Source organism: Otolemur garnettii, unplaced genomic scaffold (assembly GCF_000181295.1).
Source record: "Otolemur garnettii isolate 467f Iridium unplaced genomic scaffold, OtoGar3 scaffold00103, whole genome shotgun sequence".
Lineage (NCBI taxonomy): Eukaryota > Metazoa > Chordata > Mammalia > Primates > Galagidae > Otolemur > Otolemur garnettii.
This window is the reverse complement of record NW_003852498.1, coordinates 6,557,410-6,580,380: the sequence shown is the minus strand read 5'-3', so window position 1 is coordinate 6,580,380 and position 22,971 is coordinate 6,557,410. Positions and strand designations below refer to the sequence as shown.

At 41.2% G+C, this 22,971-nt stretch overlaps 1 protein-coding gene across 4 annotated transcripts in view; it reads left to right on the top strand.

Moving 5' to 3' along the window:
• The window catches only part of LEF1 (lymphoid enhancer binding factor 1), a 119,592-nt gene that overhangs the window by 94,964 nt on the left and 1,657 nt on the right, over positions 1 to 22,971 (top strand). For 3 of the 4 annotated variants that reach the window (XM_003796348.2, XM_003796347.2, XM_012809288.1), the window contains 3 exons: positions 2,002 to 2,109; positions 6,979 to 7,027; positions 7,697 to 7,737. In XM_003796348.2, the coding sequence (XP_003796396.1) occupies positions 2,002 to 2,109; positions 6,979 to 7,027; positions 7,697 to 7,731 (192 nt within the window). In that variant the 3' untranslated portion in view covers positions 7,732 to 7,737. The remainder of the gene's footprint in view (positions 1 to 2,001; positions 2,110 to 6,978; positions 7,028 to 7,696; positions 7,738 to 22,971) is intronic. The other variant, XM_003796349.2, reaches the window with a different exon arrangement.

Sequence of the window (22,971 nt, the reverse complement as noted above, 5' to 3'; positions counted from 1 at the left end):
TTAAATCCATCCCAGAACATTTTATCTTTATATTTTTATTCATCTTTACTATATCTCTAAGATAGAAATGTTCATTCATCTGAATTAATATTTTTAATTCATATTAGAAGTAAAAATAGCACAAATCTTATTTTAAAATAATCTTTTTCTACTCATACCTTCCTGGCTAATAAAGGAAGTTTATGTATTAGAAATTTATTGTAAGAATGTTTTATCTGTTTAAGTTTCTTCAAATTAAATGAATCTTTTCCCTCACAACTTATGAAACCTGGACGGTGAAATTTGATTTTTTAGAAACTTAAAAATTTTCAGTAAGCAATGAAATAGAAAAGTGGTTTTGTCAGTTATGTTTCAGAAATGCCTATTTAAAAAACAAAACAAAACATTTCAGACAGCACCTATGGCTCAAAGGAGTAGAGTGCTGGCTTCATATGCTGGAGGTGGCGGGTTCAAACTGGCCAAAAATTGCAAAAAAAAAAAAAATGTTCTAAGTTTATATTAAAGTTTATTTTTATTTTCAATGCAAAACTTTAGTACCACTGTTTTTCTACCCAATGTTTTAGTCAGGTAAATGATCTCTTATTTGTATGTAGGTTTTGTTCATTAGAAATATCAGGGAACTAAAAGCGATTAAAGGCTCAGCGCCTGTGGCTTAAGTGGCTAAGGCGCCAGCCACATACACCTGAGCTGGAGGGTTTGAATCCAGCCCAGGCCTACCAAACAACAATGACGGCTGCAACCAAAAAATAGCCAGGCATTGTGTCAGGCACCTGTAGTCCCAATCGTTTGAACCCAGGAGTTGGAGATTGCTGTGAGCTGTGATGCCACAGCACTTTACCCAGGGTGACAGCTTGAGGCTCTGTCTCAAAAAAAAAAGAAAGAAAGAAAGAAAGAAAAGCAATTAAAAAGCCAAATAAATAGTTTTGTCCTGCTTTTTCTCCTTACATTTTATTGAGTTTTATTTGCTGGAATCTTTTTTTCAACCTAAGTTTCCTGCTTTAACAGAAAAATACCTGGCTGTTTGGATAGAAGAACTGACCATGGTAACCTATCTTGGGAGTTAATATGTAATTTTTGATTATAGGTTTTCTCAGAAAGTTATGAAGCTGCCATAAATTATGTAAAATTATACTGATATATTACAGTAATAAAAGATGTTGTATGTAGGGGCATAATACTTGTCAAATGAACAAACAGATTCAAAATGAAAGACTTCCTTGTGATTTTTTTTTTCTTTTTTTTTCCTTTTTGGTAATCCTTTGTCCCTTGCTAGTCGTATTTATTTAGCACCAGAGCTAACTTTAAAATCAGTGATTTGAGTTTTCTCAGAAAAATCAAGGATGATCTGTTCCATTCTCTTCAGGTTGGTCTTTTCTGCCTGTGAAGGGCATGGTGCCCTAGGTTTAGAAAGCTGTGGATTGCTAGAAGCAGTGGGAGATGGTGAGGAGACTGGGACAGGCAGGCTGACTTTTGATGTCTTTCTGTAGATAAGCATCATGTGATCAAGGTTTCGCACTCTTCATATGACAGAGTGAGAGAGTGTCCATGTGAGGAGAGGGTATATCTGTTTTAAAAGACATCTGGAAATTATCACATTTTGCATAAATAAATAGTGCTTGGGCTCAGATATCAGAATATTCTTCAAACTATAAAAAAGAACTAAGCTGAGTGTTGAGGTTCACCAGTGAAAGTTCTTTTTAATTTATATTGGAGAAGGGAAGGGGTGGGTGACACATATCATTTTCCTTTGAGTACTTTGATTGACTTTGATGTGTTTCATGTGATATGAGAACGGGATAGAGAAACCAAAGTTTGAGTTTCAGTTTAGCCACCAGACTCCAAGTAGATTTCTGTAGCACTTGGCACTTGGTCTTCTGCCATTTAAAAATTAATCAAAGTCTAAGTACTTAATATTTTCATTTTTTGACGCTTGAAACATGAAATATAACTACTGCTGTTTTACTCACTTTGTTTTTTTCTTCCTTCCCCTCTCTGTTTTAGTGGCATGCCCTCTCCCGTGAAGAGCAGGCTAAATATTATGAATTAGCACGGAAAGAAAGACAGCTACATATGCAGCTTTACCCAGGCTGGTCTGCAAGAGACAATTACGTAAGCGCCTTTGCCATGCCAGTGGCTCTACACTTTCACTCACTCTTTTCTGTTTTCTCTAAAAAAGGAAGTTTTATGATGTATGCAATGCTGATACTATTTCCTATTATTGGAAGTTAATGAACTTTGTAATAAAGATTACATGGATCTGTTTTGAAAACTTTGAGCTGGCACCATTTTTTTTTATTGTAGTTGCTAATGTATTTTTAAAAGTAAAGCCTTTTAATCAAAATAGAAATGCCTTTCATAAAAAGAACTACCTCTTGATTAAAGGGGAAAAACAAAATTTCATAATTTTACTAGGTAAAGGCAACAAACATTAGTAATACCTACCTATATTACTTTCTAGTGTTGTTTCTTTGCATGTTTTTTCAATTTTGTGCCATGCTTCTTGCTTTTATATTTAGAAAGCATTTTTCTGCTATGGCATAGTATTCACATTATTCCACTGAGTGTCATGATTTACTTAGTCATTTTTTTCTGCTTTTAGAAAGCAGAAAACATTGCTTTCTTTTGTTTTTGTTTTTGGTTTTTTGAGAATTGTTGAGTTAAAGGATATAAATAGTTTAAAATTCTAGATATATATTGTCAAATTGTTTTCCACAGGATTGTATCCTTTACAGTTCTCATAATCAATGTATTCAGGTTCTATGTATTCACAGTTCTAATTAGAACTGTGTAAAAAATCTTCATATTAATGTACCCTGATGTCTACTATGTATTTTATTCAGCCAAAGTAGGTATTATCATGTTTAAATTATACTAAATTTACTGGCAAGAAATACCTCATTTATATTGCCAGTTCTATTACTGTAGTGTTTGAGCTTTTTACTAATGAAGTCTTGGTATGACAAAGACTATTTCTGAGAAACTGTATTATGAATGATATATTTAAAGTTTTATCGTATTTTATAGAGAGGAATAAGTTTGACTATTTTAGGTCTTAACATAATTTAAAATTGTGATGATCATTCTTGTATTCATTCATTCAACCTTCTACAACAGAATACTACAGACTAGGAGGCTTATAAACAACAGAAATTTATTTCTCACACTTCGGGATCCTGGGATGTCTCAGAAGGTGGAAGGGGTGATGGAGCTCTCTCAGGTCTCTCTCCCTTTTGTTTTGAGAGACAGGGTTTCACTCTGTTGCCCAGGCTGAAGTGCAATAGCATCATCATAACTCACTATGACCTCAAACTCCAGGGCTCCAGTGATCCTACCACCTCAGCCTCCCACGTAACTGGCACATACCACCACGCCTGGCTAATTGTATTATTTTTAAATTTTTTGCAGAGATGGGGTGCCCAGGTTGATCATACTTGGGCTCTCTTTTATGAGGCCTCTACTCCCACCCATAAGGGCTCTTTGCTCATGCCCTGATCACCTCCCAGGCTCCTCTTCCCTTTATACCATTACATTCTGGTTTAGGATTTCAACATGAATTTGAGGGGACACAACTTTCAGTCTATAGTAATTCTCATGTTCTGTGTGAGACTAGCATTAGAGATACCAGCCAGGACAGTCTTGAGTATCACCTTTTAAAGAGGGCAAGGGTGAAGTCATCAATCAATAAACAGTTTAATATGCCCCTGTTGCTGTAGATGCTCTGGGGACCTGAGTTCCCACAGGGATGATGAACGACATGGATACGCGTCCCAGGTCATAAACACATGTAAACTTACTTCTGGACATGGTTACACAAGTTGTTTGTTGTAACGTGTTCTCCAGAAAAAGTCACTTTGCTGGTCAGGGTTTGGCTGCTTAAACATAAGATACGGCAGTAACACAGGAAGTAGAGTCCTACTGTTTGTTACTTATGAACCCCAGCAAAATCAACATGGAGTTGCTATTTTGGTTGTCTTCATAACAACCATATGCTGATTGTCAGGAGCTGCTTTAAATGCTTTCTTTATTATTTTTTAATCCTTACAACAATCTAGTAGTATAAGTGTATTGTTATTACATTTTTCAGGTAAAAATGGAGGGATCGAAGAGGTTAAGTAATTTGTCCAAAGCCATGTAGTGGGGTGGCTAAGCTGCAATTTACTTACACCTAGGTCCCTCCAACTTCAAACTTTACTCAGTCTCCTTTCTCCTGGGCTAATTAGCTCAGTCTTCCAATGCCTTCTTAATAAGACTGCTTTAGTTGAAGAATTTTTGCCCCGAACCAGGCCTCTGTTCTGTGGGCAGTAATTACCACCTCTGTGGAGAGCCTTTGCAATGCCCTTTGCGTGGGAAGACTGATCTCAGTCTTCCACCTGAGAGGTTTCAAAAGTGGTGTCTTCTAATGATGTCCTGTATGTCTTTTTCACGTGGTTTACCTAAAAGAGGAGAGCTGATCTTCCCTTTTTGACCTGTGTAAGCTTTGCTATGCTGGGAATGTTTCTTGACATTTTTTGTGGAATGCCTTTAAATTTTTTCTCTCATTCATAAGTAATGAATTTTAAGTAAGAATTTTAACTTTTTAAAAGACATGCCCATGTATATTCTGTTGTTCTCTCTCTTTCCCTATCTTACCCTCTCTTCTACCTATGGAAGGATGGAAAGAAAGTTGTATTTAAAAAACTGGTGTGTGAATTTACCTTTAAAGGTTTTCCTGTGCACAATTTTTAAAAGGAAATGATGTGTCCCTCGAATGAAGGGAAACAGCTTTATGCCATTTTTATAGTGATCATAATAAGCCTATCAGTAAAGCAAATAGAAATCAATCAAGTGATAGCATTTTAGCTAAACATATTGTTGTTAAAATAACTGTACTATATAGGAATAGAATCTAAAGATAAAAGCAAGAGATTTAGTGCTACAATGCGGTCCTGATCCTCAATAAGAAACCTGCATCTCAATGATTTCATAGTAAAATACCCTATCGCATTATAGATTTTATAATTTTGATTTGTTTTTATAACTTTAGCTAATAACTGAGGTTTTCATGAATCAACAATGGTTTTGTTTTCTTGGATGAGATTAGTCAAATATTTGTATTATTAGAAATTATAGTTTTTAATGCTTCCCAGTATTATATAGTCTATTTGCTTGTAACAAAATATATTTTGTGTGTTTCTCACACATGAATTTTGGTTTTTTTATATCTTGACATTAGTATATCCAAACTACTTAGTTCTTTTTGCTTACCATACATGTAGGTTATTTGGGAACTCTAGTTTATGCCTAGAGTATAATAATAGGTCATTTCCCTTAGGCAGTAGAAGTGTAACACCTCAGGCCTCAGACAGTTGCCACATGCTAGCTGGGAGATGGGTTGTGCTGAGAGGCCCAGCTGGTGCTCTCAGAAGCTGACAGTTACATGGTTGAGGGGCTTGGGACAGAGCCCATTATAGCACCTGTGTGGAGTTTGGTTATGCTGTGAGGTTGGAGGAAGAGTCCCAGCCTTGTACTGGGTGTGGAGCAGAGAAGGTTCCAAGAAGAGAAGGTATGTGAATTGTGTGTTAAAGGGCAAAGGGGAGCTAAGTGGAGAAGGAGGTGTGGAAGGATGTTCCAAATACATGAGACTACCTCATAGCAACTTTTGAAACCTGCGGTAATTCCATTTGAGAGAAAGATAGTGGATGCTTGTGAGACTCATGCCCTCCTTCTGTCCACTCCCCTCCCCCAGAGCTCCTGTAATAATCTCCAAAGGAGACTCCATTATTTTCGATATGCCATTTCCCAGGGTCACTGATACCTGCTGTTTGCCTTAGTGTTTGTGAGACTAGTTCGTCAACCTTCTATAGCTTGAAAGCCTCAATGACCAGGTGACATGAAGAAAAACTATCTCGAGGTGCAAAAATATGTACACATTTTTATAGAGACACAAAATATTTCAGTATAATCTTATAGTTTACTTTTTATTTGCTAATGTGATTGTTAAAACAGACATAAGAGAGAGATTGGAGATGATAGATGTTCTGTTAACAGTTATTTGAAAATGCCTAATGCATTTGGTCATCTAATATAAATAGACTGTGGCTATACCCTATTAAAATTATTTTTGAAAGAAGGGAGGGGGTGGGGGAAAGGAAGAGCAGAGAGAGGGAAGGAGGGAGGGGGTGGGGGTTTCAGTGTGTGACACACCTTTTGGAGGCAAGACACAATTATCAAGGTGGACTTTACCTAACAAATGCAATCAGTATAACCTGGTTTCTTATACCCTCAATGAATCCCCAACAATAAAAAAATTAAATAAACGAATTAATTAATTAATTTTGAGGGGAAAGTAATTATGAAGGAAAATAGAAAATTAGATCACTTTATAGTGAGACCTAATTTTTAAATTTAGCATGATTGTGAAATGTTTTTAAAATCATGTGTACATCTGTGTTATCGTGTCTATCTTGGGAAGCAAGGTCCTTAATTGCCGGAAATAGGTCTTGAGTTTTCTCAGGTTCTGTCTCACCCTTCTGCCTCTCTCCTTGATTATGTTGTGCCTATGCCACAAGGGCTGTGGATACACAGTTAACAATGTGGAACTTTCAGTCATACCGTGGAATTCGCAGTAAGGTTTATTTTGAGCACAGGCAGAAGTGGGTTCTAAGTATGTGCTGGGAGTAAGAAAGGAATGCCTTGCACGCTAGCTCTCCCTGAAGGGGGTTCTACTGCTACAGCCTAGGACATGATTATTCCTGCCTGAAAGCATGAAAAAGAGAAAGAGGGAGACAAATAGACAGATGTTGCCCATGGCATCAATACTGATGGGGGCTAAATATGAAGCTGTAGAGACAAAGGGCATGAACAGATCATTCTTTTCTCTAATTTGTTTTCTTACATATTGAAGGCGAGGAGAGAACTAGATAATGGGCCGTCTTTACCTCCTTGCTGCCGGCCTGTGCTTTCATATCACATTCTGACGACGTGCCTCTTTTCTTCCAGGGTAAGAAAAAGAAGAGGAAGAGAGAGAAACTACAGGAATCTGCATCAGGTAGGCCCCACGTGACTGTCCAGTCAGTCCTGGGCTTCTAATGAAGGCCTTCTCCAGCAGTCTGCCTCTCTCTACACACTGCTTTCTTCTGTGATGATAACTGTGATTCTTAACTCTGCTTTTCTTCCTGAAGTTCTTTAAAACTTTTAATTGACCTTTCTTTTAAATGTGACTTCATGAAGGTGCACGTAAAAACTCTTTCCCAAACCCTGTCACCTGGATCCTGGTTGTGAGCTGTGGGGTGTTTTGTTTTGTTTGGGGTTATTTGCTTTTGTTGCGTGTATTCTCCTTGCTTTAACACTTCCATTTTTTTTCAATTTGCATAACTTCTTAAAAATATCATTTTTATGGCGATTACACAGTATGTTACCTTGTATCCCTGTGAGAATTTCTTCTATGATTTGGCTTTTTTAAAAAATATATATATAAAATAGTGATAAGGTTTGTCTTTCTTATACATTATTTCAAGGCATCAGTGAGGTCCCATTTATTTCCCCTTTTTCTCTCATTAAAAATAAGGCCACTACTTGTACTGCACAAATAAAAATGGCTGGTATAAGAACCATAGAAGTAAAGCAAACAAGTCCACCTGGTGTTGTAGCTACTACGTATTTGGAATGTACAGAAACCTCTTCAATAAAAATTTGTTAAAGACACAATTTTCTGCAGGTACAGGTCCAAGAATGACAGCTGCCTACATCTGAAGCATGGTAAGAATGACTCTCTAGTCCTACTGCTGACATTAGTTATAAAAAGAGGCACTTGCTTGTGAATCTTCTTGCTCACATTTATTCCATTCAACATTGCTCCTTAAAGAGGAAAACGCCACCAAAATCCAATCAGTGCTTTTGAAAATCTGATGGTTTTTATACCGGCTATGTATTTGCAATATAGTCTGCTTTTATCTTTTCTGTCTCTTTTGACCCATTTATTCTTTATCCATTCCCTTTCCTTTAACTCTTTCTTGTTAATAATTTCTTACTGACCAGTGGCAAATCTGCCTACTTAAAAAAAAAAGAACAGATGACAGCGGGTAGTAAGTAAAATGCCATCTTATTCAGCAAATCTGGGGTGGGTTGTAGGAGCACCATTCTAGCCCAGGACACAAGAGTTTTTACTCTGTCCGTAGAAACTTTTTCTTTAATTGAAATGACATGTAGATACATAAAAGTACTTTGTTCCTAGTGAGAAAGATAAATGTGGTTTATATATTTAAAAATTATAGCATAGGTACTTACTAAATTAACTGTATTTCTTCCATCAAGTACTTTCTTTATCAGTAAACCATTCACTCTAGTATTTATAGCTAATATTTGTTTTATTTTTTTTCTTACTATCACATTTTAATCTACATGACCGCTAGCCCAAGGAACCTGGCTTCGTAAATTAAGGCCTTGGTCTTTATTAAGCTTTGAATTTACGGTGTGACTACATCTTCTCTTGGTAATAGTTCTTCCTCAGGGAGTTATCTTTGATTCCCCTCTCTCTCTGGGAAACCACATCCAGTCAATGGCCAAGTCCCCTCAGCTCCACCTCTTGGGTTAGCCTGAGTCTTTCCTCTCATGGTCATCATTGCCATGGCCCCAGTTCAGGTGCTCAGACTTCCCACCTGGAATTTTGCAATAGTCTTTGAATAATTCTTCTGCCCTCGGACTTAACTTTCTGCCTGTTCATCCTCCATGTTGCTCCCAGAGGGATTTTCTAAAACACAAGTGGAATGTGTCATTAATCTACCTAAAAACAGTCAGTACTTCTCTTTGCCTGAAGGAGAAAGTACTCTTGATCTCTGCCTCTTCTCATTTCCAGCCTAGGCCCTGGGAATCCTGTGCCCAGCTCAGACAGAATTGTTCCCATCCCAACACAGATGGAGGGACCGCACCTGCCATCCCTGTGTTTAGAAAGCTCATGTCCTCAGCAGAGGAGTGGACATGTGATGCAGTGTTTCTTAGGAGAAGAACATTATCCTACAAATGACTTGGCTCTTGACTAAACAGGATGACCTTTCCCTAAACTTTTAGAACTAAGTTTTGGCGCTGAGATTTCAAGCAACTTTTCCAAAGGAGGCAGCAGAGATTTTGTTCTCAAAATAGATCTGAATGTTAAATCAGCTGACTTGCCTGGTCGGTCCACTTCAGTTTTTTAATCTTCTTTTAATCTTCATTTTCCTCATCTGAAAAATGGGAATAATGATACGTACTGGCCACTGTTGTTTGTGTAGTGCATGCCTAGCTTCTGGCATGCAGTTGGAGCCCAAAGTGTTCTTTGTTCCTACCAAGATCGAAGTCAGTTGCCCTCTTCTCTGCAAAACTTTCTTGATCTTCATTCAGATTTTCCAGGTTTTAAAAAATCTCATCATTGTGGTTTTATTATATCAAAACTCTTCTCTCAACTGATACTGAGTGGCAGGCTGTTCTCCAAGTGAAAGGAGATTCATCTAGCTCATCTACCTTCAAACAATACATCCAAAAAGATAACACGATTATAGACAATGTCCACATTTAATTCAACTTAATGGTTGTTCACAGAGCACCTCTTCAGAGCCTGCCACCTGGCTTGGTTGTTCAGAGCATAGGGAGGACTCAGTTACAGTCCTGCCCCCAGAAGCTCCTGGCCTCACAGTAGAAGTAAATCCAATAAATATGTAGTTTGTATTTTTTCTTTTGTAAGAATGTTGTTCTTTTAGTTACCAAACACTTAGGAATGGCCAGCAGATTTTTTCCCTGTTCTGCCTTTTAACATAAAGCCCCAGAAGCGCATTATGCTAAGGGCTGGTTCTGGTTGATTTCGTCCTCTTCTGTTTGCACCAACATTTTTAAAGCTAATTATTTCTATTAAAAATCATGCAAAAAAGGTGGTGCCTGTGGCTCAGTAGTAAGGCGCCAGTCCCATATACCAAGGGTGGTGGGTTTAAGCCCAGCTTCAACCAAACTACAACAACAAAAAAATAGCCGGGCGTTGTGGCGAGCGCCGGTAGTCCCAGCCACTCAGGAGGCTGAGGCAAGAGAATCGCCTAGGCCCAGGAGTTGGAGGTTGCTGTGAGCTGTGATGCCACAGTACTCTACCAAGGATGATAAAGTGAGACTCTTGTCTCTAAAAATAATAATAATAATAAATAAATAAAAATCATGCAAAAATGTATTTTTCTAATCCATCGTTTTGGTATTCAATTTGATGTTCTTCCTGATTAACATTATTTTAGATGTAAAACATGAGGCTGGACGGATTTTTGTGCTAAAATGTATCCCAAATAGCTCTTTAAAAAAAAAGAGTCATAGCTGTCAGTGTGCTTTTTCCTCTTGTCATTTATTTTTCCTAAAGGTCATGGTGTTCCTCTACCCTATACAAGTAAAACAAAAATGAAAACCAACCTGACCCCCATCCCCACTGCCACCACTTCACCAAGTCACCCAGTGCTGAGCGAGGCTCCAGCTGTCTGGGCTTCACGTCCGTCCGGTCGTTCTCAGATCAGTTGTGTTGCTTTGAAGTTACTGTCCTCCACACTATCCTCGTTTGGAGACCAGAGCTGGCAGTCATTTGATAAGAATTTTAGAGTAGAGAGGAACTCAGGTTCACGTTCATAAAGATTTCAGTAGATTAGGAATGATGATTGATAGTCCCCACCCCTGTTTTTTGTTTTGGGCATTCAGAAACGGTTCTGTGTATGACTTGTTTAGTTGTCATTCAGCATTTACTGAGCACCTAATGAAATGCCAGGTGGAAACCTGTAAGACTTAGAAATGCAGTGTTGGGTGAGAAAGAAGGTCCCTCCTCTAATGGTACTTATTACATCGCAGTGAGGTAGGTGATAAAAAATAAACAGGAAAAATAAAAGCAAAACAGGAGTGACTTGGAGGGGCTGCTCTAGGTTGTCGGGTCAGTCAGGAAAGGGTCCTCTGAGGAGGTAACTCTCAGAAAGAACTATTGTTATCCTAGAAAAATGGAGGGACATTCTGTTCTGGAGCAGAACAGTGGCCAAGAAATGAAAGACAAGGAAACAGAGTGATGTGTGTGGGACTGAGGACACCCAGTCTCTCAGCTTACCCCCAAGCAAACTGTGCAAACCCAGGCAGGTGTCTTAAAGTCTCCTGACCTCTGGCTCCTCCCGTGTGAGCCATTGCTCCTAGTGGCCTCTAGGTCCTGTCTGCCACTCCCTTCCGAGTTTCTGGTCTGCTTGGCTCTTGCGTGGTCTGCACTGCCTCCCAGTGTTATTAAAGGGATGCAGGGCTCTCTTACATTTGCTAATTTGTAGTCCTCATTCTGTGTTTGAGTGGTTCCCTATAACTCCAAGGTGACTTGTACATGATACCGTTGTTCTTCAGTTCCTGTACCTATCACCTGCCTCGCCCCTTTCTCCTCCCCAGAATGGCGGCCTGATTCGTGACCTGGGATACTAGAAAACCCCTCTAGTTTGGGGGTTTGATTTTCCACTGATGTGATAACTTGGCTTCTTGTTTGCCAGACTATATTCACACTAGTGCTGACTTCACCTTAGAAACAAGCCAAAGACAGATACTATTTGATTTGAACCAATCCTACAAAGAGTGTGATGTAAAATTTCATGCAACTGGTTTTCAATTCTGAAGAGACTTGAAAAGCCAAGTAAAAGGAAAGCTAATGGAACACAGGGCCCAGGCAGGGAAGATGTCACGACTGTACTGTGAGATTTTTGAGAGGGTTTATTCTTTTATACATAGTGAAACTTAACACTATTTTGTATCTTTAAGAAAATCCTATTAAATTAGAAAGATATTATGTTTGGGCTCAGACCCCTGTATATGCAGCTCAAATGCCAGAAAACCCTCACTACTCTGAAATAGTGCAGAATGACAAACTCATTAGGCAATCCCCACTAGTAAGGAAAAGACTCTTCTCAGTGAACCAACAAAGAACATCCCTCTAGCACCTTACATTTCCACTCCTTGAGAGATACATGGGTTTTATCTAAGGCTTTCATTTTTTTCCTTTGGTGGGAAACACCATTGCAGTTGCTTCATACTGTTCAGTGTAGAAAGTTGGCACTGTAAGTAGTTCCTCTTACATCCAGCTGTGTTCCTGTCTTCCAAGTGTTTTTACTTTTGTGCATCATAAAATATTGATTCTGGTGAAGCACATTGAATCAAAGAAATTACTGTTAACCCAGTGTCAACACTGTGGAACAACTTTTAGGATGATTAGAAATGGAATCCACAAAAACATTCTTCTAGGTTGTAAGTGGTCTTTCGAGGCAGGGATCTTTCAAGGAAGCCAGATTTCATGCCTTTTGTTTTTTGGACTAATTTGTCATTTGAGGGAATGCTGGGAGCCCAGGGCCTCTGGGGATGAGATGGTACCTACTTTCTGTGTGTAGCTGGAAGGACAGTGTTGTGAGCACCAGTTGTTTGTTTATTGGCTTCACAAACACCCAACTGCTAGAGGTCAAGACCCGCGTGAGGCAGTGGAGGCCCTTGCTAAATGAGACTCTCTGTCCCTTCCTGTTGGAACTTCCAGGGAAAGAAGATAGAAGCAGAGAGATTGTTAATTATAAATGGTGTTTTATGCTGTGAAGGAGTTGAGTACAGTGCATTATATAAAAATAAAGGGAATAAGAAACATGTAACTCAGTGAGCTCAGAAGAGGTCTCCTAGAGTATATACCACTTGAGCTATGAGGTTCTTGAGAGAATGACTGGATTTGATAGTATTGGGATTGAGTTGCTGTGAGTTTCTAGTATTGTATATGCTTATGACCTCAAGAGTTTGTCGGAAGTTAGAGATTATCATCAAATATAGAACTCCCATTTTATCCCTTGATTTAAGATTCGTAAGAAACAAAAGAAGCAAAGGATTAGAATTTTTGAAATACTGGAGAAAGTTATTATTGAGTTTACTAAGTAAAATACTTTCTAAATTGGCTTATTAATATTTACTTTAGTAAAACAAATATAAAAAGCCCACCATTTTAAAATTATATAGATAGAAAAGATATTTTTAGATATTTCATTGTATTTCCTTTGATTAGATAATGTGAAAGATTAGCTTAAAAATAGAAACAAGCTACTTTTAGGAGGTGGAGAAGTACTCTAGACCTATACATTCAACTCATAGACACACTCACCTACACTGTGTTTTTGGCTTTGACATAATTTTTATTTCATAGACTTGCTAAACTAAATGAAAAATTAAAATATGTTTTTTATTAAATAAAAACTTAAGCCTTTATTTCCCTGGGGCCAAGAGATGTGCAGGAGAGGTCATTGCCAAGCATAGTATAGAACACAGTAGTTAATTGTGCCACGCTTCGATTTAAATCTTGAAAAAAAATTGTTGGGGTGTTTTGGTTGGTTCTGGTGTTTGAGAGCCCATTGAGGTACGCCTGTGTCCTTGAAGCCACCCTGCAGATGTCCAGTTGCAGAGTAGGGATAGAGACAGCGTCAGGATCTGCAAGAGGCCTGCAGCCCTGAGCTGTAGCACCCCGGCCTGAAGCCAAGCCTTAGCCCTGGAGCATTCTAAACGCATTCAGTGGTCTAGTTGAGGAAAATCTTTTATTTTCCTGTAATTTTGAAACTCATCCTAGTAAGTTTGATACTTTTACCTCATCTGTGCTTTGAGTTCTTTTCCACAAGTGCAAATGTAGTCACCAACATTATTAGTAAGCTTCTAGGTTGTCACACGGAGTTAGAAAACAAAGCCAAGTCCTTAAAAAATAATAAAATTAAAAGGAAATTGCAGGCAATTGGAGAAAAGGCTTATCCAGAGTCTCCAATTGAAAAATGAAGCATTGATAGCTAGAAAGTAAAAAAGAAAAAATGACATCCACGGCTTGGCACCCGTAGCTTAGTGGTTTAGAGCACCATCCACATGGACCAGGGCTGGTAGGTTCAAACTCGGCCCAGGCCTGCTAAACAACAATGACAACAACAAAAATAGCTGGGCGGCTCGGCGTCTGTAGCTCAGGAAGCTAAGGCACCAGATATACATCAGAGCTAGGGGGTTGGAATCCAGCCCGGGCCTGCCAAACAACGATGACAACTGCAACCAAAAAATAGCCAGGTTTTGTGGCAGGTGCCTGTAGTCCCAACTATTTGGGAGGCTGAGGCAAGAGAATCACTTGAGCCCAAGAGTTTGAGGTTGCTGTGAGCTGTGACACCACAGCACTCTACCGAGGGCAACATACTAAGACTGCCTCAAAAAAAAAAAAGTGACATCCTGTTTTCCATTCTTCATGTTTTTATATCATACTTAGAAAACACCTGACCTAGAATTGTTATTAAATAAACAGAAGATAACCCACAGGTGTGCAGAACTCCAGGTAAGGGAGCCCAAGTTTGAGAGTTGGGACTGTCAGGTTGGGGAGAAACGAGTGTCACACACCAGCCATGGCAACACATGGCCGTGCAGCTCCCCAGGGCCCAAGTCGACATCTCCTAGGAAAACTGCTGCAGCTTACTCAGTTTGCCCAGCGCCTGGCCTGCATTGGTCCTTAGAATGGTGGCCCAGCCCAGTGGCGGACCTTGTGCTGCCATTTTACCACCGTGCTCAGAGGCTAAGGAAGTGACTGCTGGCTTGTCATTTGCCTTTCTGGGATCACAGTTCACTCTGCCTAGGAGATAGCAATCTCCGTGACCTGAAGAGGCACCCACCCAGCCCTCCAATCTATAGACGGCCTACCTGTCTTCCCTCCTCATCCTCTTACTGTGCCTGTGTCCGCAAATCCTTCCTACACCCATCACAAATGAGTGGAAAACTTGTAGAGAATTCCTGAGGTAATAACACTTGACTGTAATATTCCTTAGAAAATTCAGACATCTGACTGGTAAGCTCAGGCTTGGTCACGCTGTCTTAAATAGCGAAGGCAACATAATAGCACAGTGTGGCTAGCCTAAATCACGTGTAAACTGCAGGTTTTCAAATTCTGACCCTTAGGTGCATGCATGGGAGCCTTTGGATCATAAGTGCAGAAAGCAACTAATGCTAGTTTAATGAGAAAGGGAAATGTATTTTTAAGATATAGGGGCATCTTACGGAATCCAAGGATAATAGTGAATTTGGGCCAAGGAAAGTGCTAGAAGATGCCCTTGGATAGCTATTCCAGTGCTCCCAAGTTTACATGTTGTTACATTATCAGTCTCTCAAAGAGAGGACGATTCTTTCAAATTCTATAGAAGGAATTCTGGTTAGTCCTGCTTTGCTCAAATTTCTACCCCAATCCCCAGTCAACTGTGGCCATAGGAAAAGGTCACATGGTACAGAACTGGATAAAATGATTATTTTGGACAAATTTTGTTTAATAAAATGTTTTTATCACTGAGCTATGTGGAACTGTGTGGAAATGAGCCCTTCTGGATAGTGAAGTTCTCAGAGAACTAGGTTTACATCTTTAAGCATCAACATATGTAATTTAAAAAAAAAAAGAAAAAAGAAAAACACTTTTAGAGGCTGGGCACAGTGGCTCATGCCTGTAATCCTAGCACTGTGGGAGGCCGAGGCAGGTGGATTGCCTTAGCTCAGGAGTTTGAGACCAGCCTGAATAAGAGCAAGACCCCATCTCTAAAACATAGCCTGCTTTGTATGGGTACCTGTAATCCCAGGTACTTGGGAGGCTGAGGCAAGAGGATCACTTGAGCCTAAGAGTTTGAAGTTCCTGTGAGCTATGACGCCACAGCACTATACCCAAGGTTCAGGACGACAAAGTAAGACTTGTCTTTAAAAAAAACAAAAAAACAAAATACTTTCAGATGCAACTGTCTTCAGCAGAGTACACTGAAGTTAAATTAAGTATTTCTTCATACGTCCCGCCATCATTTTCCCATGTATATCACGTGGTGTATGCTACAAGGAGTGTAGTGGTCTGCCACTGTTTGTTCTAAATGCCCCCAAATAATGTGGAATTTTAAGAAACTGCTTTTTATCATTCTTTTGTGTATCTTCCTTTACTGTTTGGGATATACCTCTCCTCTGCAGTACTATGTTTTTTCCAATCTGCTGTGTGGATTTAGGAACCAGAAAAATGAAGCTTAATTGAATAATACATAAAATTAAAAGTTAAACAGGATCTGAGGATATAGAGAGCGCTCTGTTAAAGAGGGGTAAAATGTGTTGTTTGTGCATTAATTTCATGACGTTACTGTGATAACTGGAGGCTTGTGAACTTCTGTTTCCTCCGCTGTGTTTTTCCCGACGCTGCCGGTAACTGAGCTCCAGACTCAGGAGGTGATCCTGCTGTCTTCCATCTTTCGTGGAGTGGCTGTATTCTTTTGACAGAATAAATTAAAAGCATTTCAGATGAATAATACTTCCCATGTTTTTTCTACAGATTTAATTCATACCTGGCCTGAAATTTTCTAAATGTCTAGGTACCTTCTCTGAACATAATTTTTTTTTTTTCTGCTGCCCCCTTGAGAGTATTTTTTCTCAGCTAGCATAGTGCTTCTGGAGACCTTCTGTTTCATAAGAGAGATTTTAATTAATTGGCAGAATACTTCATTGGTCTTAATCTTCTTCCAGAAGTTAGATGTAAATAGAATCTTGTTGGCTTCCCCAAACATGATATGTGAAGTTGAAACAGCAGAAATGGGACTATTATTTATGGCCCACACACCACATCCCAGGTTCTCTAATGGATGCCTCTCCCCGAGTTACCTCCTACCTTTCTGTGGCAGCTCTGTCCAGGGGAGGGGCAGCTCTCAGCCCTGTTTGAGGGGATACATAGCAGGTGAGCAGTAGCACTGGGTTCACAGGACCATGTTGTGAATGTGACCAGTAGCTCACATTCACTGCGCCCATTCTGACTGCTAGCTCTGCACATCAGTCTCCTGCCATCCCCACAATGCACTTGATGAGGTGCAGAGACCTATTATCTCCATCACAGAGGAGAAAACTGGGATTCAACATGTCCATGTAATGTGCCTGACGTAATAGATAACCCAGGTAGTAACTGATGGAACCAAGATCCAAACCCAGCCTGGGACTGTGTGTCCTCAGAGCCCACACGCTAACCCATATGTGTACAGCCTCCCTACACCACCCACACTTAACCACACAAATGCCGGATGACCATGGAAATACTTGGCTTGAAAAGAAAGACAATGTGCACGCTGACCCCATTGCCGCACTTTTAGTAGGTGAAGTTAGCATCATTAGTGTGGGAGAACTTGTAGTAAGATGAGAGAAATGTGGGCTGGATAGAAGATTTGGAGCTAGGCAGATGCACTGTTGCTATCCTCTTGCAGCCTCCAGCTCACAGAACTGAAGTGAGCTTTTGAGGCTCTCTTCAAAACTTTGCTCAAGAACATTTCTCCAGTGTTTCCAACAGTAGGAAGGACCTAGAGGGCCCACCCTGCTGGTGGGATACTTGTCCTCACAGAAGACACATGAGGGGCTGGACAGATGAGAAGAGGTCCAGTAGCTACCGAAAAAAATCCCCCTGGAGTCATTCATTAATAGTCACAGGCCTGGCCAGGCACAGTGGCTCAGGCCTGTAATCCTAGCACTCTGGGAGGGCTCAGTGGGTGGATTGCCTGAGCTCAAGAATTTGAGATCAGCCTGAACAAGAGCAAGACCCATCTCTAAAAATAGCCAGGTGTTGTGGCAGGGGCCTGTAGTCCCAGCTACTCAGGAGGCTGAGGGAAGAGGATAACGTGAGCCTAAGAGTTTGAGGTTGCTATGAGTTATGACGCAACAGCACTGTACTGAGGGTGACAAAGTGAGACTATTTAAAAAAAAAAAAAAAGAAAAAGAAAGAAAATGTCACAGGCCTGTCTCAGAGTCTTCTTGACATTGACAGTCTGATTTAACTGATGGCAGCTCACTGGGAATAACTACAGGGGAAGAGGCCACACAGATTTAATCGGCCTTGCCTTGGAATACTTGAACCCACAGATGGGGGAGTGACCCCTTCCTCCCTGGCACTGGCTTCTGGGGGTCTTTTGGTTCAGAGCTTGTGGTTGGGGGACTGGCTAGTGTTGAATGCTAGTATAAGGGACTAGTTCAGTGTTTGCCTTTTTGGCAGGCATTACTCCGTTTTGGATTAATGTGAGGCACGTATGATTAGGTTACGTTGTTTGCATTTCTAAGGTAAAGTCTGAGTTGCAGTTCAGTGCTTCCCCCAGATAATGTGGTATATCCCTGCAGCGTACCCATTAGGTGGGAACTTACCAAACCCCTCCCTCCAGTGTTCACCTTCTTAACCACATGTTTTCATTTTTTGCTTTTTCTCAGATACTAGGTGATGTTTACTGCCAAGGAGCCAAAGGTAGCTTTTGTAAATTATGTGTCCAATCTTAGAGGAGATTTAAATTTCAAAGTTAATTTATGTCGTTTGGTTCTCTTTATCATCCTGCTTTCAAACATAGCATGATATGTTGGAGTGGCTGCAGTGTTCTGGGTGTAGACCACCTCCGCCAGGATAAAATGTTGTTGCCTAGTGATGGGCAGACAAACCGATGGAAGGTAGAAAGGAGAACAGAAAATGAATGATAATTTAGCTCCAACGTGTGGCAGAGAGCATGTATTTAGAGCTAAGAAGCTCTTTCTGTCACCTGTTGGTGGGGTGATCTTTGGCAAGTATTTAACCTCACAGAGCTTTGATTTCCTTGTCTGAGAATGGGTGGGAATCTGCAGAGCTGCTGAGGTGATTAGGTGAAATTCTATGCCAGTAGTCCAAGTCCCAGTGCTAAGCAGGCTTTGTGTTCCCTCCTCCTCACCAGCTTCTCTCAGACAAGGCCACCTTGAAATCACCCAGCCTGTGACTCCTGTGGTACGAAGGAGGCCTGGAGGGCAGCCCAGTACTACATCTCTCTAGGGGTCCTCTTGGGCCAACCCTTTTATTACCATATGTCTCTATCTCACTAAAATAATAGGGTTAAACCAGCTCTGCCATGTTTGCCTGTAGAAGACTGTTCTTCTCTTCCTTCATACACATGTGACATTGTGTAACAGAAGTAGAGTTCATGCCCCCAAATAACAGGCTTTTAAAAAAATTATTTATTTTAAATTTCAGTTTAATATGAGGGTACAAGTGAATAGGTTATATTGTTTGCTTTCTAAGGTACAGTTGGAGCTGTAGCTGAGCCTGTCACGAAGCAGGTGTGCTGCACACCCTTACACTGTGCACATTAGGTGAGAGCACACCAATCCCACTCCTCCTCCCCTCTCCCCTTGCACTTGAATATACTTGTGTTTTTTCTCTTTTGATAGTTTTTCTATTGGTTTCATATTAGTATTGAGTACATTGGCTACTTGGTTTTCCGTTCTAGTGATACTTTACTAAGAAGAATGTTCTCCAACTCGATGCAGGTAAATACACAGATATAAAGTCTCCATCTTTTTTAATGGCCGAATCCTATTCCCTGGTATACGTATGCCACAGTTCAAACAGGCTTCTGTCAGTTTCCCCCCAGGCAGAGAAACTTAGGCAATTGGCATTGCTATAAGGCTGTTTTTGTATTTAAAATGTATGGCTCCATTTGCCTCTCACAAAACTAATCACCAACATTCTCTCCTCAAATTTTCTGTCATGACTAAAATCATTTTTAGTTTCCTGTTCCTTGCTTGTAGCAAGGGAGTGGGGTGTGAGGAGGAGCAGGAAGTTCTCTTGTCCAACTCCCTTTTTTTGTTTCTTCACCAATTCTGAATAATGAAGTGAAATTACATGATAGCGGGGCATTTGGTGCCTGGAGAGCAGCTGTGCTGCCCCCACCTTGGCCTGGACAGCTTGAGCTGACTGACCCCAAGCAAGTCGTGAGCCCAGCACAGACAGGGTGGGCCTCGCCGTTGGAGACCTTCCACTCCCCCACCCCAGGCTTCACTAAGAGGCTTGTCTCCTTGGCCCTTCCAGCCACAGCACAGCCTGGGAAGGGCTAGACTGCAGACCTCTAAGTCCGTGGGCTGGCGCAGCACCCAGCATTTGGTAGGATTTTATATTTGTTTGGGCTTACAGAGAAGGAATCTCCTTTTTCCATTTCTAAACTTCTGTTAGGCCTATCAGACCTAATGGCTTAGGGTCAATGCTGTTTATCTCCCAGATACAGGCCCACTCTTGAAATCTTTTTTTTTTTTTTTTTTTGCAGTTTTTGGCTGGGGCCAGTTTTGAACCCACCACCTCCGGTATATGGGGCCAATGCCCTATTCCTTTGAGCCACAGGTGCTGCCCCACCCTTGAAATCTTTAGAATGACCTCTATCGTTTGGGCTCTTAGTAAGTGACTCTGCCCAGCTGGGTTCCTGGTTCCATTTGTCAAGACTGGAATTTGGCCCAGGAAAGCATCAGAGGTTCCAGTTGGTTGGGGGTGGGGCCTTGTGCTGCCTTGGAAGCCACTGTACAAATAGTCCTGGAGGTGACTCCTGGTGGAAGGAGCCCAGCCTGAACATATGTAAGATGGAGCTGGCCCACTCCCTTTGAAGCTGGGCGCAGTGGGAGCAGTAATTGCTGGCTTTGATTGCACAGACTTCACTGCTGGGCTGGGCTGTGCTAGGGCTCGCCTGGCCTGGCCCAGCCTCAACCACAGCCCCCCAGTGAAGCCTTAGATGTGGGAAGGCTCCAGTCTCCGGAGCCTCATGCCTGTGGTTTCTTGAAAAGAATCTGGGTTGGACCTGTTTTATATCTGTAAAGCAACACTACAAGGCCCCCATTTCTCCCATTTGGAGGTAAGGGTTGGTTGACCCTGTATTTTAAAAGTGCCACCAGTGAGGGGATTTCTTTGCCATGTTTAAAAATACTAGTTACACTGTTAGGAAAACATTTCTGGAGGGGATGAGCTGCTTTCTTGGCAAACAGTTAAACAGAGGATCTCTGAAGCTAAATTTTCAGGAGGATTTTCAAGGTGACACTGGAATAATGAAATAAGGGGTGGGAAAATGTGAAATCATAGAAATAAGTGACTTTATAGAAGATGTAGAGATCCTTTCCAGGCAGGTGACATCATCCTTGAGGTAAATGGTCATCTCTGGGCAACCATGTCTGTTTTAATAATTATGTTATCATTTAAAATCAAAAAGGGATATGGGGAAGGTGCCATTAGGTAAGGAGAGAAGGGAGAGAGAGTTTTCCTCTCACTCTGATCAGAAGTGCAGGGTGCTGCAGAATATGGGAGGCAGGCCCTGCTTGGAATGGAGGCCACAGAAGTTGTCTGCACCTCACTACTTCAGGGGTCACCTGTGGGTGGGTTGGGGACTGATGCAAAGAGAGGGACAGGGTGTCTCCCTGCAAGCCAGCATTTCAGGCAGCCGGGAGCCAGTCAGTTCTGAATCACAGCGCAATCTCTGACTGCCAGTTCAGGACTTCAAGGCAAGACCCCATCGGGAAGCTGAATGTTTTCAAGTCAGAATGACAGGAAAACCTCTGCAGGGACACACCTTTGACAGTCTGTGATGCAGAAGTAGAATGGAATGGACCTGTGGTGTGCCCTCAGCACCCACCCCAGGCTCTCTTTGGAAAGCACAGGCCTTCCATCCTTTGTTGCTCTTTGATGCCCCATGCTAAGGATCAGTACCCCTGGACCCCTGTCCTATTAAAACACCACAACAATTTACTGTGTGTTTTCATGTTAAACAGGGAAGGATTAATTCTGCAGAACAGGGATTGAAATTATCATTGAAGACCTCCTCATTTGAAAAGATTGTGTGGTTGACTTCTCATTTTGTATTTGCTTGTTTTTTTGTTTGTTCAGTGGCTACACAGATGTTCACATAATTTCTTCACAGTCATTCTTGGGGACAGCATTGGTGGTAATCACAATAGTCATCCTCACCAACATGCTCATAGGTCCCTCCGTGTGCCCTGTGCTTTGTAAAAGCACCTGAAATGTCCATGGCTAACCTCTCCCACAGCAGCCCTCAGGGCAGGTCCCCTCACAGTTTCCACTCTGCAGGTCTCTATCCTTCTGTGAGAAGAACCCTTGGAAACTGTACCTTGCCATCTAGAGTTATGTTACCTTTATTCACCTTTGACATAAGTGAATAATCCTTTTATTTCTCTTCTCCCTCTACTTACTGAAATGGATAAGGGAATCCACTGTTTAGAATTAATTTTTAAGAGGAAACTTCTCCTTATAACAGGGCTACCACAATCAAGCACAAAGAGTAGGGATTCAGATGAGGCTGCTGAGGGTGCAGGTGAGAAGGTGCTTCCGGCCTCGGTGCTACTAGAGGCAGGCAGCTTCTCCAGGTCCAGGGCGGCGGGGCAGGTGCTCCCTGGAGGGAAGGGACAGAACTTGGCAGGCTTTCACTTTCCTCTTGCTTTGTCTCTTCTTGTTACATGGTTACATTTTATTTATTTATTTATTTATTGAGACAGAGCCTCAAGCTATCCCCCTGGGTAGAGTGCTGTGACATCACAGCTCATAGCAACCTTCAACTCCTGGGCTCAAGCGAGTCTCCTGCCTCAGCCTCCCAAGTAGCTGGGACCACAGGTGCCCGCCACAACGCCTGGCCATTTTTTTTTGACGGTTGGAGCCATTGTTGTTTGGCGGCCTGGGCTGGATTCAAACCCGCCACCTTAGGTATATATGTGACTGGCACCTTAGCCACTTGAGCCACAGGAGCTGAGCCTACATTTTATTTTTAATCACTTTTTTAAAAATCTCAGATCAGTAAAGGTCTTGGAATTTGGGGATTCCTTTATTTGTTTTTTTGAAAATCATTAATACCAGCATCTAGTAACAGTTACTTTAAAATATTTGCTGAGTGTACTTTCCAAGGCTAACAGAGATCTGGGTTGTTGGGAAGGGAAAAAATGTTGAGAATTATAATAAAGTCCCAAGTGTGAATGGAGATATTTATATACCCCAGAGTGTGAACAGGAGTGGACAAACATGTCCGGTGGGCTGGCGCTTGTCATCCTGGCAGCTGGCGAGGCACTTCATAATGGACTGTGTCTTAGACCCGTGTAGAGTCACAGGGTGACTTCCCACAGTAGAGTGAAAACACCCAACACTCGGGAATGATAAACCTTCCCGTGACTGTTGCCTGC